This window comes from Meleagris gallopavo, chromosome 2, assembly GCF_000146605.3.
Source record: "Meleagris gallopavo isolate NT-WF06-2002-E0010 breed Aviagen turkey brand Nicholas breeding stock chromosome 2, Turkey_5.1, whole genome shotgun sequence".
NCBI classification, from domain to species: domain Eukaryota; kingdom Metazoa; phylum Chordata; class Aves; order Galliformes; family Phasianidae; genus Meleagris; species Meleagris gallopavo.
This window is the reverse complement of record NC_015012.2, coordinates 39,239,664-39,258,768: the sequence shown is the minus strand read 5'-3', so window position 1 is coordinate 39,258,768 and position 19,105 is coordinate 39,239,664. Positions and strand designations below refer to the sequence as shown.

At 37.6% G+C, this 19,105-nt stretch overlaps 1 protein-coding gene across 1 annotated transcript in view; it reads right to left on the bottom strand.

The window, feature by feature from the left end:
• Window positions 1-937: 937 nt before the first annotated feature.
• GALNT2 (polypeptide N-acetylgalactosaminyltransferase 2) overlaps window positions 938-19,105 on the bottom strand; it is a 43,389-nt gene continuing 25,221 nt past the window's right edge. Inside the window, exons 9-15 of the mRNA XM_031552426.1 lie at window positions 18,675-18,778; window positions 13,080-13,206; window positions 8,894-8,986; window positions 8,653-8,736; window positions 6,738-6,864; window positions 2,686-2,805; window positions 938-1,380 (exon numbers count right to left, since the gene is read on the bottom strand). Coding sequence (XP_031408286.1) covers window positions 1,225-1,380; window positions 2,686-2,805; window positions 6,738-6,864; window positions 8,653-8,736; window positions 8,894-8,986; window positions 13,080-13,206; window positions 18,675-18,778 — 811 coding nt within the window. The 3' untranslated portion in view covers window positions 938-1,224. The remainder of the gene's footprint in view (window positions 1,381-2,685; window positions 2,806-6,737; window positions 6,865-8,652; window positions 8,737-8,893; window positions 8,987-13,079; window positions 13,207-18,674; window positions 18,779-19,105) is intronic.

Below are 19,105 nucleotides of genomic sequence, written 5' to 3'. Positions count from 1 at the left end.
AAAAAAAAAAAACAAACAAAAAAAACAACCAAGAAAATTACCCAGTAGCAGGCCTATAAATTAAGTAAGTGCAATTCAGAGATATTACCTAACTGCTCATCCTTGCAAATTAAAATTCAGACCTCATGCTGCCAACAGTGACGTTCCCTTCCATCTTACTCTCAGAACTCAAGAGAAGAGTTTGAGACAAGGAAATTTTTGTTATGATGAGGGCCCAGAATAAAATTGTGCTGAACCCACATGGCTGCATCTGTGCAAGATCTGCACCACTCGTACAATTTTGTAATGAAGAGAAGTATTTCAGGACATAATATTACAGAAATCATCAACACAAATATCAAGTACAAGATTAACGATATCCAGAGCACGTGTAATGAATTTCCAAGCTGGAATAAACAATCCGAGCAATCATCTGTGCAGATGCATTGGCTTATTCTGCTATTTTCTTTCTCCTCCTGAGTTTCATGATCTCCAGTGAGGGCGAAGCTTCAAAAAGTAGATCCAATTTGCAAAGCAAAAGCATCCAGTGTTACCATGGACATCATACTCAGCAGCACAAAATCCGCACCTTCATTAAGATCCACTCTTCTAGCTTTTTGATCCAATTTCTGGTTATACATACGTCAATGACTTCGTTGATAATTATAGGGTGATGAAAATTGATATAAATCATTAGGAGCTGGCAATATATATATTTTATATATTTATATTTAGAGTCCATCATAGAAAAGTTCATATTCAAATTACCAAGTACACACAGGAAAAAAAAACGTTCAAAATGACACTTCTGTTTTTGGAAACAACAAACAAACAATGCATTTCTATGTAAATGGAGATTTCAAATGACCTTCTCCTGGTAATTTTTCCCACCCTCCTCCCAGACCCTGTTCCCCACAGGCGTTTTTCAAGATCCTTTTTCTATCATACATCAGTTGTTCCTAGAGTTAGTTATCTGCTGTGCAAGTATGTAACTGAAGACAGAAAGGAACTGTTACAGTCTTCACACCAAGCAGAAGCTGTGCTGCAGCCACGTTCAGTGAAATCTTTGCAGTGCTCCGAGTCCACCTGTTCCCTGGCGTCCGCTTCAGCACTCTCCTACTTTCAGATAAAGATGGAATACTGAGGTATATAAGTTCCGTGGAAAGTTTTAAGAAATACATCAGTAATTCAATCAAAAACTTTGCCCGATGTCTATAAGTTGAAACAGCATTTTGCTTGTAAGTTCTACTGCTGCAGATTAAGTGTGAATTTCCACTGTTGTGATAAAGAAGGACTGCAGATCTCAACAGTGAGACCACCATTTTTGGCATTTCGGCTGTCTAGACAGAGGTTGCTGCCAACGTGCCTCAGTTTAGAGTTGCTTTCAATTTGTTCCCATTTCTGGAAGAGAGAATAAAGTTAAGCCGTAAAAAATCAGGAAAAAAAAAAATGCATTCTATATCCCATCAACTGAAATCTTCATGTGCTTTCCTGGCTTGTGCTTAGGAGAGATGTGAATATTGCAATAATGCAGTTTAGACGATCCTTGATTAAGGGTATGTACGTTATAGAAAGCCTTGCCAAAGCAACTGTTCTTTCAGCTAGTGCACTGCATGAGATACAGAATACACCAAATCGTTTTCTTCTCCTTCAGCACTTCTCAAATATGCTGTCACACCATATTTGACTTTCCAAAGCCTTTAGTTTGAGGAAGAGAGTAAGTCACAAAACCCATCCACAAAATCACTACTACTACTACAGTTCAGAACATAAAGAAGCGAGAAGTACAATCACCAAAGGCAAGCTTGGAGGAATCTAGAAATCAATCAGTTATAAAGATGTCAACTGGTTAGTCTGTGCTGTCGGGAGCACTGTTGCCCAAGGTGATGCGAAGGACAGACAGAGTAAATACAAACTGTAAGATGTTAAAAGATTTTCTGTTCTATTTTCTTTGAATTTTGCCTTCAAGTCTTATCAAGAAAATACTGCCTCCCTGTTTTCTTTATCTGAAAATTGGCAAGAATATTTTTTCTTCTTCAAGACATCAACATTTCTGTTTGCAAATAGTGAAATACGGAAACAAGGAAGGTAACAGAAAATCAGAACTGATGACTTAGCAGAAACAGAACTGTTACATGACAACTGACAACAACAAAAAGATTATACGAGTCTGCAAATGTGATTTTCCTCAGGCATAGGAAATAGATGAAGTAGCACTGCTACATTAATAAGGAGTCTAGCAAAGGAGTCTAGCACTGTTATAAACAGGTCATGGCTGCAAAGAGGAAAGGAAAGCTAACCTACCCTCTCCTGAGACAGACTACATTATCTTCAAACTCCACTGAAGGCCTTTCAAATATACATCATGAAACACATACTTTATTTCAGAAAATGGACGGGACAGTTGAAGACTGTCACACAACAGAGCTGCTGGGTGAAACCTTTATATAAGGCCAATTTTGAGATAACAGCTCTATACGTTATCATAAGATTGTCACTGGTTTATAAAAAGGAAAGATCAATATACAAAATTATTCCTGCTGCTCTGCAGGATGTCATGTATCCAAATTTTACATATGCAAAGAATGATGCAGAGCAAAGAGTAGACTCTTTAAACAGAATACAGACACGAATGCGTGTTCTTGCACTCTCATTCACAACCCTTGTTTTCCCACTGTTCATAGAGAATACTCAGGATATACTGACCTGTCTGCTGTCATTTTCCCTGCAGCCCTGAAGTTTTATTAGTGAACCAGGTGCTCTGTCCACAACAGTAAGGCACAAATCCATGTGTTTCACTGACTTGTCCTTTGTTAAGGCCCATTCCTAGAAAAAGGAAGTAAAATTTATGAACAGTATGCAAAATCATTTATACTAAGTTATACACAAGGTGCACCTGCAATCTCTGCATCCATAACACAGGTTAAACTCCTGTAAACGGCTCAGTAAGAGCATTAGAACAATTTATTGTTGCCCACAGAGAAGGAGATGAGAAAAATGGTACTTTTCAAACACAGCACTTTCATTTACTCCAACGGTCTCAAATCGACGCTGGGCTGGGCTAGCTGACTAACTACTCCCTCTACTGGCTTTACGGAGGTACAACAGGAAGTTACAGGTCCTCAAGTAGGGCCAGCTTCTAAAGCAAGTATCTAACTAGCTACATTTTCTGTAGCTATAGTTGTATAGATTATATATAACTTTCGCATTACATATATGAAAAAACCAAGCTAGGTCTGCAATATCACTGGTCACCCTATCCACACATTAGGTAACGCACATGTGTCGTGAGGGAAAACAGTTCCTAATGGTAGAGCTCACCAGAAAGCAGAACACAAGGCAGCCAAGCTCAGAGGTAATGGGAGAAAGAGGCTTTCAACCCAAAGTGCGATGTACAAGAGAATTTCCTTTAAATGCATATAAGCAAGCAGTTTCTTAAACGATGAGCAAAGAAAAGTTGTTCTGTATGCACCACTGCCCAGGTGGTTTTACCTCAGTGTCCTACACAGGACCTGATCTTGCCCTAACGTTCACACTCTGCATGCCTCTCACTCTGAAGTCTGGTCTCCAGGATCCAGATTGGTCTCCGTGTCTCATTATCCTCTGAGGAAGGAACTTGATCTCCTTCCTCGCTGGAGCCACACTAACTGTCTAGTTCTCCCTCATTGCTACTTAAAAAGGAAAAATTAACTTCATTCCAGTAAGTTTCGAGGAGTCAGGGTTGTGTAACACAAAAACCTAGATATACTAGCTCACGTCTGGCTATATTTAGTGTTATTTTGTAAGCAGTGAGTGTTTCAGAAAGAAATTAGATGCCTAGTCCCATCCCATTTTTCAACTTACTTTCTGATACCGTAACTGATGTTCAGCTTGCATGATCACTTAAACCCAGTAGATTTAACAGTGATTAAATTTCTTTGAGAACAGATGCTCAGGAAACAATCAGAACTTCTCTCCAATGTGATTACCAGTAATCACCATCATACAGGAAGCAAGCCCAGCAGCACATCATTAGATGGACACCATATTATGCTACCACTAGAATAAATACAATTGACTATGCAGAACAAAAAGGAAGGAGAACTCTGCATGTCTCTTTTCTTGGCTCCCAAAACAAAAAGCTGAAAGCTTTTCCTTTTGCTCTCAATACATCTTTTTTTTTACATTACATTCAAATTGGATACTAGGAAAATGTTCTGCACCAGAAGGCAGTGGGCATGGAACAGACTGCCCAGGGCACTGGGCACAGCTGCAAGTGCTGGAGTTCAAGGAGCAATCAGACACCACTCTCAGACATAGGGTTTGGATTTGGGGTGGTGCTGTGTGGAGCTCCAGGGTCCCAGAGGTCCCCTTTCAATTCAGGATATTCTATTCTGTTTTAATCTCAGATGCCTTCTCATTCCAATCATTTTGTCCAAGGCCAAGTAGCATCATTAATAGCCACTTTTAACAACTTAAGGAAGTAAGCAAGTATTTTTAGAGCTCATCAGCAAACACAAGTGCCAATGAAACAGATGATTTATACTCAGTAATGACATTTGAAAATACTGTCAGTGTAGTGGTTAAAATTCGGATTCAAGAATCCTGCAGCAAAAGGAAGTCAAAGCCTTCTTTACCCTTCCATCAGAAGACCAGAAAAGGCCCAGACAAACCAGCAACCACACAGGAACTTAGCTCATCTGAAAGCAAAAGCTACAGCTTCAGAGAAGTTCCAAGTTCTGCAGCTGGAGACATCTATGTAATGGCCCTTCATAGTGTAAAACAGAATGTACAGGTGCTTCCTCCTAGGGATCAGGATCTGTGATTTGCTATAGTGGAGATAAGTTTAAGCACGTAGCACTACAGAAGAACAGGAAAAAAATGCAAACAGTGCATGCAATGTGTTCAGGACGCAGGCTAGAAATAGGTCATGTGTGTGACAACTGGAAAACCAGGACATCTAAAAAAAAACAACCCGTCTCATAAATCAGAAATACAAAGTTAATAGAGCACTACTAACCTTAAACTTTCCCCTTGCACCTGAGTGCATTTGGTTTGTCTTAAACTTCTTATTATGACCCTAAAGATTCACACAGACTTGTTAAAGCAATGTATCAGAATTTCTTCATCTGTTTTGAAGTGCAATTCTACCTTTTGGACTACTGAATTCTTCTAACAGTCTGCTTTAGGAGAACAAATCTATTTAAACTGAAGTTTTGCTTTTTAAGCTGTGTAAGCATAAGCCAGAGTACACTCTCCATATAGTAGAACAAGGTTTCCACAGCCTGCAGTAGTTGAGTACTTACAGTCTAACCCACTACTCTCAGCCCTAAACATTCTCAGCAAGAATAGTTGCAAAACACATAGGACAGAGTTAAAGATTCTGCTTTGCTCCCCCAGCCTTCTCCCATGCTAAGATCACTTCGTTCATTCCACAAATCCAATATGGAAATCAGCGTGGATGTAAAAAGCCATTGTCGACCTGCTCTGCCTCATAACGTGTCTGAAATTCCATCACAGAAAGAACATACATTTGTTTTTCAAGGTCAACTTCACAGGTGAAATTGCACTGAAAATTGAAAAGAGGGGTCAGATTTGGAAGAGGGAAGGACTGAAAGAAGCGTGTACGATACATAGAGAGAACATACAGAATAACGAGGAACTATCAAAACTTCTGCACAGAGGCAATACTTTGACACACTTATCCCTTCTTCTACCTAATAAAAAAAACCAAACCAAACAAAAACAAAAAGACAAAACAAAACCCTGTGCTATTCTGAAGTTGTGTGCATTTTCATAAAGATAACAGAAAACACCTCCCCAAGTATATTCCCTTTAATGATATGGAAGACACATCTCAGATGTACAATAGCAATTCAAATCAACATTATACACTGCCTGAAATAACTTACTTATGTTAGGCTTTATCTGATTATAGGGTTTTCCTCTTCTAATTTAAATCACAGCACAACATTCTGATACAATCACTCTTTCAATAGTAGATCTGCAATTGGTCAGGCTTCTGATCTAACACATGCATTTGATTATTAGTTTTAAATTTATTATAATTTATAATCACATTGGTTCTGAAAAGTTTAGTGATCACACAAAATAGTGAGTACATACGCACATTCTTTGTTAATAATGATGAAATCATGATTGCAAATTAGGTTCTTTACAATAATGTCTCCATCTACAGATGTGACATATTTGTAAGTAAAAGTAGGATCAGATAAGTTTTGTTGAGCAAATAGGAGATGGAGTTTAGATGCCTCTGTTTTCTGGAAGAGCTGAACAAGGATCTGAGACTGATTTTTTACATGCCACTACCACAAACTGTAAATTACTAATACAGCATCACAGTAAAGCACTCTTCTGATTTTGCTGACCTTAGGCCATATGCTTAACAATTCATATCTTTTCTTAAGAAAACTTCCTCCAAAAATCAAACATACCTATTAATGGATTAAAGCTTTTTATGAAAGCCTAAAACTCCTGGGAAAGATTCCTGGCTTCCAGCATAAAAATAAATATTAATAGACAAAAAGGAAGGGGATAACCTGATCGTACTGAATGAGCCTTTCTGCTCAGATTCTAACCCTGAAAATGCAAAACTACATTTGAGGGAGAAATTTGTACAACAGACTGTCTAAATAACTGATTTGTTCATTTGAGTTCCTGTACCTATCACTAGCACACAGTATATGGTTGAGTTAGTTTCAATTTATTTTTAAATCCTAAGACCACATATTTTGGAAAAAAATGAATAGCATACAGACCTGGTTTCCTCCGGCATTATGACATTCATAAACTCCAACAACACCATCTGCAAAATGGCCCAAAGTATCAAGGCAATTGGTACCCTGCTGCAAAGCCCCAAAAGCTATATCTTGATGATCAGGGACCCTAAAATAAAACCAGAAATATCTCCCTCAATCAGTTTATCTTTGCTATTTCTTTTACCTCCTCATCAAGTATTTTTAAGATGAGAGGTTTAAGATGAGTGATGGCTACTATTTGGAAATTCCAAACATCTTTTGAAGACAGAAGACAAATGTCTGATCAAACTCAAACTTGCAAGCATAGGACAAAAATAGAAAACAAGGATGAACATTCAAACTCAGCTTAATGACCAAATTAAAGGTGACATCATTATCATTTAAGGTCGCTCATATCTTCATGCTATCAGTTCAGATCACCACACTTTTTTCCAGACAAGCCATCAGAAACATTCTACTTTTGTCCCAAATTGATCTTTACTGAAGTTGGGGTTGAAGGGAAAAAAGAAAAAAAAATGTTTTACTCATACTTATTTTTACACAGTTGCATATAAAGTGGAATTCATATAGTCTGGAAGTACATAGGCAAACATATTCAGAGTATCCTTGTGGGGCAGAGAGACCGTAAGTTCATATTAAACAGAAAAGCAAGGGCGTACAAACTCCTTTAAAAACTTCAGACTATAATAAGAATATAACAATTCAACTCAGCAGAGTGAGCACAAGGGAGGTGACACAGAGTAAGATAATATTACGCACCAGTAATGCTTATTGTAGCATATTTTCCAAGAAAAATTGCAAGCCATATTTCTTCTGACAAATTAAACACAAATAAATATCCTCTGGCACTTTAGGAGAAATACAGAATAACTTTCCTCCTCAGCATTATCCTGGTTCATGAGACTCTTTAACATGTGTGGCTTTGTACGAAGTACGGCAAGGCTGTAACAGCTGATGCTCCTGCATTCCAAGCCTGTATTCTACTAGTAACAATCCAACTTCACTGACACAAAGTGTCCTCAGCAATAAATACTCCTATGAATCACACAGACAGTATCCTACCATTGTGCAACCAATATTATGTTGACAGAAGACACAGTAGTTTACAGACTCAGATACCAAAGCAGCAGAGTTGGAAATGGATGATCTTTAGCGTCCCTTCTAACTCAAGACATTGTGATTTTGTGACCCAGTAGACATACTTATCACTAGACACATCACTGAACAAAAATCTTTTCATTCAAGAAGTGCTAAAAATGTTTTTTTTGAGGATTTTTCATTGGTTAGTATGCATTCTACAGCAGAAAAAATTATTCCTTTGTATCATGTACTATGTTAATGCTGTAAGCACTGATTCATTTTGAAAGTATTAGTTTTGTTAGCCATAATTTCAGTTTGCTTTTTCCTCTACACATGCATAAAGGTTAGCTATTGCCCACAGAGTAAGAGATAATAAAACATGTGACTTTGCTTCTTAGAGCAGTGCATTTACCAATGCTTACAAAACTTGCACGACTTCCTTATCTGCTAGCTTCTGTTATTTCTGCTGTACTGAGATTCAGCTTTCTCACTCAGCTAGTCATGTGCTTCGGTGAAGGCAACACTTTAAAAGGGAAGACAACAGGAGAGAGGACAATGTACCCTCAAGCAAAAAGCCCATGTAGGAGACAGGCTCAGAGGAGTTTAGGGCTTTGGATGCTGTTCTCTGAAATACTGCAGCTACAGCTGCACTTCCATTTAAGTGGAAAAGAAGATTACTTCGATAAAATGGATTTTTAGGAATAGAACAAACAATAATGAAAGCAAATAAGGCCACGATTATATTTTATTGCCAAGGAAGGAGAAAGAGAAACCAGTGATTTCAGGAGAAGACAAGTCAAAACTCCACACCATCTCAGATTCAGATGAAACTCACCGTAACTCAGGATAAACATTTTCAAGATACCACTTGAAGGGTTTGCAGCTAAGTCTTTTTCTGAGTTCCATTCGGCTTTGAATACTAGAAAGGGAAAAAGAAGAATGGTTTTCAAGGTCTGGATGCTGTGTTTGTATGCATTAATGAATGTATACAAAACCCAAGTTTCTCAGTAGATCTACATCTTAAGGACCTAAGTACCATCACTACTTACACCTCAGAAGTAGTAATTGTGACTTACTTTCCATAAGGTACATTCCTGGCTGAAGGCACTGCTGCATAATAGAAATTCTTGTACTCATCCATCCAGACTTCTGCCGCCCTGCGTGTATTTCTAGGGACAAATTTGAAAAAAAGGTTGTATTTTCCCCCAACTGCAATTAAACCATGTCATTTATTCTTCATTTGATTTTAATCCTTCTTTGTAGTACATCATCAGCTGCCTCAAGCCAGGCAGAAGATTTCCTATTAAAGACCCAAGTAACAGAAAATCATTAGAAAATCACAACTGAAATCAATACATTTAGAACAAATGCCTTTTCCACACTTTCCTGCTTCACATTTTCATCTGGAACTTAATACACCCTGGAATTCTTTCTATAATCTTCAGGGAATGTTGTTGGTCTTGTTGTTTGCTTTAATACAATTTGACAGACCAAATTCAGTGAGTCTTCACCTGAATAAGCAAGCTAATTGGAAACACAAAATCTCAACAATTTGCAATATTTAATAGTGTATTTTACTTTGCTGAAAACAGATATGCTAACTTCAGCAACACGTTTCTAGTCTGCATCTTACTATTACCAGCATAACACTCAACATTCCAAGACATAAGCTGCTCTGACATTCAAAGCTACGAACCAAACAAGTCTACTAAAACAGAGGAGACACTACTTAGAAAATTTTTTTTAATACTTGAAAATTCAGAGACGAATTACTGCAGTAAATGTAAAGGGAAAAAAAAAAAAAAAAGCTAACCAGTATTATTTACCTCAAATCAAATGGCTAACTAAAATGTCTATATTTTTGTAACCGGTGTGTTTACAGCTCCCTTTGGACTGTGAGATTGTAAGGTGCTTTTTTTCCACATCTCCTGGCTTCCATGTAAAACTCATCTACTTCTATTGTTTGTAATTTCATTGAATTACTTCCCTTGCAACTGTCGTGCTCTGAAGCTTATTTTACACTTGGCAGAAAGTTTAATCTTAAGCAGCCAGAGTAAATGCAGTCAGCCAACAACTTATTGGTACGATTCTTTCCAAATTAGAAGGCAGAAATAGCCAGGACGATTTCAGTTCTTGCAAGTTGCTAAGAGAAGAGGAGGTGGGGAAAGAGGAAAAAAAATAAAAAACAAAAACAAAACAGAAAAAGAAAAAAACAAGAAAAACAACACAAGGCAGACTTCAATCATTTGTTGTTTGAGGACCAATATTTTCCTTGCAAAGATTCCTTTTGTGTGTGTGTGTGTGTGTGTGTGTGTGTGTGTGTGTGTAAGCATAACCCATCCAATCCAGATCAGGCTGTTTCAGTTCAAATTTACTTGTAGTCTGTCAGGTTTTAACTACTGTCACTCAGCCACTCAGCAATCAGCTTGGCCATATATTCACAGGCCAAATGGATTTTGGTGGTGGGAGAGATTCTAATTGGTTTGCCAGAGTTTAACAACTCAAAAGGCACTTCCAAGGCCAGTATGCATCTCTGCATCACACTTTTACACAACCAAAGATTAAGAATTCAGATACAGTGCAATAGGGATATGGAAACCGTATAGATGCTGAGAATTGCTCAAATTTGTATGACTCCAAAGCAGTCAGAGTACTAAGAAACACAGTGTAGGGAACACTCAGCACTTAGATTAAACCACAGATAATGAAACTCAGCATCATGCCATCAGAGATAGTTTTGCACATACCAGAGTAGGGTCTATAAGGTTTATTAACTCAGATGAAGTTGTGCATTAAAGCAGCTGGCCCTCAAGCAGTAAAGCATATAAACGTGCAAAGCAAACCTGATCTAATACATTCTGCTAAAAGCAAGCAGCATCTGCCCCCACCACACAGCCACGATGTCATCCCTTTTCTCCTCTTGTACCACATGACTCCCAGTCTCTCATCCAGGATCAATTTGTTTTGGCTGCCCAAAGGCAGTGCATACTGGCTAGTCAGCTAAAAATAGGAAGCTTACCCAGAGCACTCCAGAACAAATTACATACAGTCAAGGGACAGATGATTGTATAAGCTAATGAGTCCCAACTGCATAAGCAGCGATTCCATGCACTACGTTTTTTTGGCACCATGGCTCCACACATTCGATAATGTCTGCACCGTGAGGGTATTCCATTACCTTAGGTTTCACATTCTCTCATTGCTAAAAATACTTTTTTTTTTAAAGGGAATTTTGTTATATTAGTTTGACACACAAGGCAGCTGACTGAGAAAGAAACATCCTTCAACTAAAAAGCAAGGTTGACAAGTTGCTGTAAAGTGATATATAAGTTTTCTAGGTCAATTCAAAAATAATTCCAGTGAAACAAAGAACTTTAATGGCATTTCAGAATTTGAGACAGCTGGACAGTCAAGGACAATGGCAATAAACCACTTGCAGAGAAAGATAGATCTGAATAGGGATGCAAGTGCCCAAGATTAAAGTTCGCAGGCTTTACTTGTCCTCATCATTCAAGTCCAGGTGGTATCTCTTTTTAAAGTAATTTTGAACAAAATAACAGGAAAACAAAATGCATCAAAAATAATCTGTCATGGTAGCTGTCAGGAAATGTGAGTGATTAAATCACAGTGATGATTTGACTTAATAGCAACAAAATCTAAAAGTTGTCATCCCAATATAAATGCAGAATCTTCAACCACTGTAAATGACACATTTTTGATGCATGCTCTAACCTTGCATATGCAAAGCCAGCCCCTTTTCTTGCTCTTCAGATGAATTATGTGTAAGTACCTATTTAATAGCACAAGTGTGCAACAGACATTAGTCAACAGGCTAATGGTAGAAAAGATCCAGAGAATTAGCAAAACTGCACAACTTGATTTATTTATTGAGCATGATCCTTGTTATGAAATCATAATTTTATAACCTAGTATATATGTTTCTATATATATTTATATATACAGTCCCAAGCATGCTGGAGTTCAAGAAGCATTTGGATGATGCTCAGAATTATGGTTTGAGTTTTGGGTGATGTTATGTGGAGCTGGAAGTTGGGACTCAATGATCCTTGTGGGTCCCTTCCCGCTTGGGATATTCTAGGATTCTACATTAGTATAGAGATGTAATGTCTAAACAGAGAGGGTACTTCATTATTAGTTTTTGTTTACCCACAAATACTAGTCATTTTTACTGTAGCATATAGAATTCAAATAATAGGGTACCAAGAAAATCCCTCCTGTGACTACTGGAAGAAACAAAGACAGTGACTTTATTTTACCAGACTACTAAATTGATTAGCGTGGTGTTGCTGGCAGAACCTATGCACGTGAAAATTTACACTTCTAAGGTAGTTCCTCAAGCTCAGGTGAAACACTATTCCAAATATATTGGCAACTTGGAACATTCTTACGGACTTGAACACATTTGCACTCTGTGCTGTGGCTCCATATTCTTCAAAGATAAATAAATGAAACGATTCAAATTTGAAGCTCTTAACTTGTAGAAGCTCTAGCTCCAACTTTGCTTCTTCAGACCTTGGAGAGTATGAAATCCCGTTCTCTAAACCAATACGCTTCAAAAGCTGGAACTGACAGAGCCTTAGCCAAAATCCCTGTCATACACCACTCAGTGCCTTAACCCATATGACTCAGAACACTATGAACAAGAATCAGGACTTGCTATTCTCATTCTACAGGAAAAAAAGAATGATGAAACATCTCCACATTCCAGCTACTGCATACATTAAATCAATAGTAAAATTAACACACACACTAATCTATGCTCTTACTAATGCAATTTCTTAGGTTTACACAAAAGGCATTTTAATCACGTCACTAGAAAAGCAGATACAATGAAGAATTAAGCATCCAACAGCCAGGTACAAATGCCAGAATTAGCCTACAGGATCATTTGTACATCTCATACTGATTCTGTAATAACGAAGAGCAAATAAAGCAAATTCCTAACCTATTGTATTCTGAGTCATAGAGAATGACAAATATCATTCCTAAAAAATGAAGATGTATGGGACTGTTCTGAAAATAAAGGTTTCTTTAAAACCAAATAAACAAATTTCTCAAAATTGGCTATTTCCCTTTTTTCCAGATTCATCTCTAATGGAGATACTTTGCCTTATGCATATTCTCCTCAGTCATCAACTTCTTCTAAAGAAAAGGTCCCTAAAATTAAATTACTGCCACCTGCTGATCATTTGAAGAAATTCAAATCATCACTATTTAGCTGAAGATCATCTTAAGAGTTACCTTGCAAATACGGTACCACTCCCACCAGGAAACGTGTACGGATGTTGCTTGCGGAATACATGCCCCACTCTGCTGCAAGGGATGATTTCTAGGCTCCCACCACATTGCCAAACTCGGAATGAGATCTCTGCAGTGAAAACATAAAAGACCAACATCACATCACAAAATACATGACAAAATACTGTAATTTTGTATGATTGTTTTGAAACAAAGAATCCGGTAATTGCTGAGAAGATCAATAAGATGGATTTCTGAGAAAATCTAGAATAAAACCAAGGCATATTCTTGTTTATTATTATCCTATCCAAACTCAGAAGAAATAACCGTATTAATTTGGAAGCAAAACTGCATGCCTCCTCTCCTCTGAGCAGTATTCTCCAAACTCAGAAATGATGCTGAAATTTGCCAGAATCAGTTAGGTTTGTGTGTTCCATTGCTGTGCTTTATCTAAATGGTAAATAACAGTAAATTCATTTAGCATAGATTAATTATCTAATCTATAATTTTAAAAATCAGCTAAAGATTAAATAGAATGTCAAGCAAATTCAATGCACGATAAAACAACAGATTCGAGCTGCTGGCTCAAAGTACTGGCAGTAAAAGGAGTTATGCCAAGCCAATCTTGATTTGAAGATAGAGTAGCAACTTACATAAACCAAAGGCTATGGACACTACTTTTGTAAGTCAAGCAAGCAAGCTAATTATGGTAGCGAAGACAAGGTCTAGAAATATATTGCGTATTTCTCATCTTAGACCTCTGACAGCAGAAGTCACCTAGTACTGACAGAGAACTTGTCTTCATTCATTTGAAGCAAGCACAAGGGTGCTTGCAGTAGCAGTGTTTCAACTTTGATATTTTTCCCCGTTTTAGTCTAGTAGCTGCAACAGGTTACCATCTCCTACCCTTAGTCTATTCATCATCATTCACTATCTTTCCACAGATTTAAAAAAACCGACACAAATAGTAAGCATCTGTAATGCAAAGTTACATTCTTCTTTTAAAATTAAGTGCTATTCTTTCTCCAGAAGCCCTCCCCTCACATGTATAAATCAAAAGTTTTATTTCAAATAAACTTCATCATTTCAAAACCTAAAGTAGGAAAACCTAAAGGTTAGCAAGCATGTCCTCTCAATCATAGAATCCTTAGAGTAGGAAGGGACTTCTAAAGGCCATCCAGTCCAACTCCCCTGCAATGAACAGGGACATGCACAGCTAGATCAGGTTGTCCAAGGTCTGATCCAGCCTTGCCTTGAAAATCTTCAGGGACAGGGCATTCACCACATCTCTAGGCAATCTGTTCCAGTGCCTCACTGTAAAAGACTTTTTCCTTATACCCAACCAAAATCTGCCCTCCTTAAGTTTGAAACCATTTGCCCTTGTTCTATCACCATAGACCCTTCTTTTCTGTAGCTCTCTTCTGACTGTTCTGACCAGAGGAAAAATAAGTGCTGTCATTTCAAACTAAGACAATGCAAGTTAACTGCTTTTCTTCTGAATGTTCTTTGCTTTTTACAAGAATTCTTTCTAATTTTACCTCAGTAAAAATTTCTGTTGAATCAAGGCCTGTTAGTCATATTCATGAAGTCTAGATAATCAACACAATACAATCTGCAGACAGTCTTCCAAAAAATATTAATGACAACAACATTATCTCTGGCAGTAACTTATGGCCTTGATTTTATACTTAAATTAACATGGAAGGATAGGCAAATGACTTCAAAAAGCAACTGAACGTGGCATTCTCACCACACATTTTTCACAGCACTGACTTTATTCTTATCTCTTATTTTGTGCTAAGAACAGCAAAAATTGGGAATTACAATAAATGACTGTTCAGTGTTTCTATTAAGCTTGCAAAAAAAGTGCTTTTATGTAGTGCTTTTATTAAAATGATGAATTTTGAATGCTTCATCCAAAACACCATGTTCATTAGTGATCTGGATGATGGGGTAGAATCTATCCTCAAATTTGCAGATGACATGAAACTGGAGCGAGTGTCTGACTCAGAAGGACCTTGACAGTCTGGAAAGGTATGCTGACAAGAATCTCACGAAGTTCAAGAAGAAGGATAAGTGCAGAGTCCCGTGCCTGGGCAGGAGCAACCCCAAATACCAGTACATGCTGGAGGCCACCCAGATGGAAAGCAGCTCTGTAGAAAAGGACCTGGGAGTTCTGGTGCATATCAAGTTGAATACAAGGCAGGGGCATGCCCTTGCTCCTAGCAAGGCTAATTGGTATTCTGGGCTTCCTTAGGCAAACTATCACCACCAGTTCAAGAGCTGTGACCTGTCTTCTCTACTCAAGACTGGTGATAATGCATCTGGAATTCTGTGAAGAGTTCTGGGCCAGCCAGTAGAAGAGACGTGGATGAAGCTGCAAAAATCTAATGTAAGGATGAAGGGACTGGAGCATCTCTCATATGAGGAAAGCCTGCAAGAGCTGGCACCATTCAGTTCAGAGAAAAGAAAGCTCATGTGGGATCTTATCAATGTCTATAAATACCTGAAGGGAGCCTGCAAAGAGGATAGAGCCATGCTCTTTTCAGAGGCGCTCCATGCCAAGACAGGAAGCAACAGGCATAAACTGGAACACAAGAGATTCCAGCTAAACTTCAGGAAAAATTTCTTCACCATACAGGTGATGGAGCACTGGAATAGGTTGCCCAGAGAGGTCTACGAGAAATATCCCTCGTTGGATTTCTTCAAACATTGATTGGACACGATTCTGTGCAACAGTTGGCCCTGCCTGAACAGTGTGGGTTGGACCAGATCACCTCCAGAAGCCCCTGTCAAACTCAAACATTCTGTTATTCTGTATATAGGTGCTGAAAAACTATTCCAGAAGTAATTTAGAAATATCTTGCATACCAACTTCTTCCATTATTCATAGCTTCCTCTACTCTGTACAGTAAGTTAATGCTTTGTTATTTGATTAGTTCTCCCTTCATAAATGCCCAGGTCTGTTACACCTACATATATACTTTCAGACACCTTAGGCTCTGAAGAATATCAAAGAGATGAAAAATAGCTGTGGGAAGTACAGCAAAAGGGCCTGCAAATAGGGAGGGGCAGATTAATACTTACATTACCATGGCTTCTAAAGTCTGCATGGATTTTAAATTAAAAGGAACATAAAGCAATTAAAATGTAAGGTGTTAGGCTTTTCTTGTTTTGTTCTTAGGATGCTATTTTTCATCATACTCACTGGGAAAATAAATTTTACTATTTTAACAGTTTCAGAAGACACAATTTTTTTTTTTTTTTTTAAAGGCACAAATAGTATGTCATGCACTTCCTTTCACTGCATAAGATTACCTTCAATGTTGCTCTTGAAGCATATCACCAATTTAGAATGTGAAGTCATACTTGCTCTCTGATTTCAGCAAAATCAGAAAGAAAAAGCTAGGTTTTCATATTTAATCCAAACCTTTTAATGATCTATCCATTTCTCTAGTATACTCTGATATCCCTATGCTTATCAAAAAAGCACTGCAAAAACTCTCAGAATTAGAGTCTCTGAATTCGAGAAGACTGGACAAACCTTGATCCATGTTTTATACAGCAAACATACTATCGGTCATATCTGGCAACAGTGTGAATATACACCATACCTTCAAAGCAAGAACAGTCACTTGGCTAATACTAGGGAAAATACTGCAAGCTCGTACACCTATTATATGAGTATAGTTGAACCTATACTAATGTGAAGAAAATCTCACATTTGCCCTGTACATGCTTGCAAGAAAATGCAAATTTAAATGAAGTATAAATACGTCTAGAAGTATTTTACAAGTTCATCTAGCAGGTTATTTGCATGTAACATCAACTGACTGAGAGATATGCCTGGGAATAACGAGGCTGTACAAATATCTATACTGAACACACACACAGATTTCCACTATCTGATGCATGTAATCTACTGGTAATTAAATCACATGCCATGCAATTTTTATTCATTTTCAGTTAACCTGGCAGCCATGAACAAATAATTAGCTGTCTGCTCTGATAGACCTTGCATTTTCAGGGAGCAGAGAATATGCACCCCAAAGGCTCCATCTCCTCTCCCTCCCACTGCAGAGAAAACTGAAAGCAACAGAAGAAACAATGAGCTTTTTGCATGCCAGCTTTTCACCTTGAGTAACGAGCTGTTGCTTGTGCCCTTTATTACTACAAAATCCTCAATTATCAGAGCACACGAGCAGTGCTAAGTTTTCAGAAAAAAAATCTGAGCGAGTCAAGTACATCCTTACAGCTAATCAGATATTTAAGTGCTCTAGTGTCAGAAGAGGTTCTCAGAGGATAAAAGCATTGCTATAGTAGGTTTATTCAATGACTTTCCAGAACATTTTAAAAAATGAAAAACAAAGATGATGTTCAAATTAATACAGTTTAGCCACATGCAGCCAATTAGTGAGAAGAATAAAATCTAATAGAGAAAGTAATTGCTCATAATATATAAGAGTGAGCACTGTACAGAAAAGTCAGAGGAGATGGTAAGGATGTTTTTTCCAGCATTCCAGTTCCTTATTGAGTGCTAAGCAAGTGGTTACAGTGTCTCTGTATTTAGAGGTGTACTGGATAAAATAGACGTTCTCTTATAGGCCACATATGCCTAATGCAGGTATTTCAGTAGCTGAAAACACTCATGAGTTTTTAGGAGTTCAAGTTATTTCAGGATTTCACAGCTAGAACAGCAATAGAGACATTTTAATCCTCAGAATTGGTCCTAAACACACTATTCAGAATGTCTGAGATGACCTCTACCTTGAAAAACTAAATTAATGACATCCTGTAACTCATGTGCAATTAGAGTTCTGCTCTACTCAAATATTTCTTTAACTACAAATACACTAGTCTTAGCTGAGGGATAATATTGTAAAGCAGAGAGCCAAATGCCAAATCTAACCCCAAGGTGAAAGTAATGGCTAAAGTGCAGGTTCTTGGTCCCTCCTCCTTCCTCCTCAAATCCCACTCAAACATTTGAAAATAAGGAATTCCAATAAAAATACCTTCCCAAGCATAATTATCTTGTTGAGCTAAAATAGGGGTATAAAACAAAAACCCTAAGTATAAAAGCCTAAGTTTAAAAGATTAATGATAAAAAGATCATTTTTTGGTCAGCTGTTTTGATCAATTGCTTAAAGCGTATGTGAGAACATTAAACTCATGAACTCCCATGCTCTGATTTTTGTCATTAACTTTCACCAGCATTTTAAAACTTGCCTTAAATTGTCAGCATTTAAACATCGTATTTCAATCAATAACATTAGAGGAGGATATGGCTTTCAAATAAGGTATCATTTTTGAAAAGAATTTCCTATCTGCATCCTTAGTTCATTTCATTTTACCTGCCAACTTATTTAACTGCACAGTAAGCAAACTGTTCTGCTTTTTCATAAGTAGTATAAAATTACTACCATGTTTTAATTCTTACACTGAAACCTTCTGGATTTTGCCAATAACGCACCTGAAGTTTTGATTGCTCTTTAATCCTGTTCGCATGAAACCATGAAGATCATGAAACCATGACAGTAAAAGCAAAGCTGAAACTTGCTTTCCTTTGAAAACGGATCTTAACGTACATTATGCACTTACCTAAGTTTTCTCCACCCCAAACATCCATCATCATGTCATACTTCCCCAGTTCTTCAAAATAGGATTTGTCCATCACAAATAACCCACCAGCTATCATGGGTGTCCTAAACAGACAAGAAAAATTAAATTAAATACCTACAGAACCACGAACCGGGAGGTAATTGATTTGCATCTCAAGGGTAATATCTCCTTGAAAAAAGCTGCAATGTTTTTAAAGGCGACTAAGTTTACATCCATCATGTCAAAGCTTGTCTGCACAACATCATGCAACACTTCTATGGCGTATACAGCACTATAACCACCATTGACTCAGAAGCTGAATTTCCAAAACTCACTTGGTTCCCAAGTCTCTTATTTAAAAACTGGGAACTTGTGCCAGCAGTAAAACATTAAAGTTTTGTTGTTGTATTTTTAGCTGTCAAAAGATAACT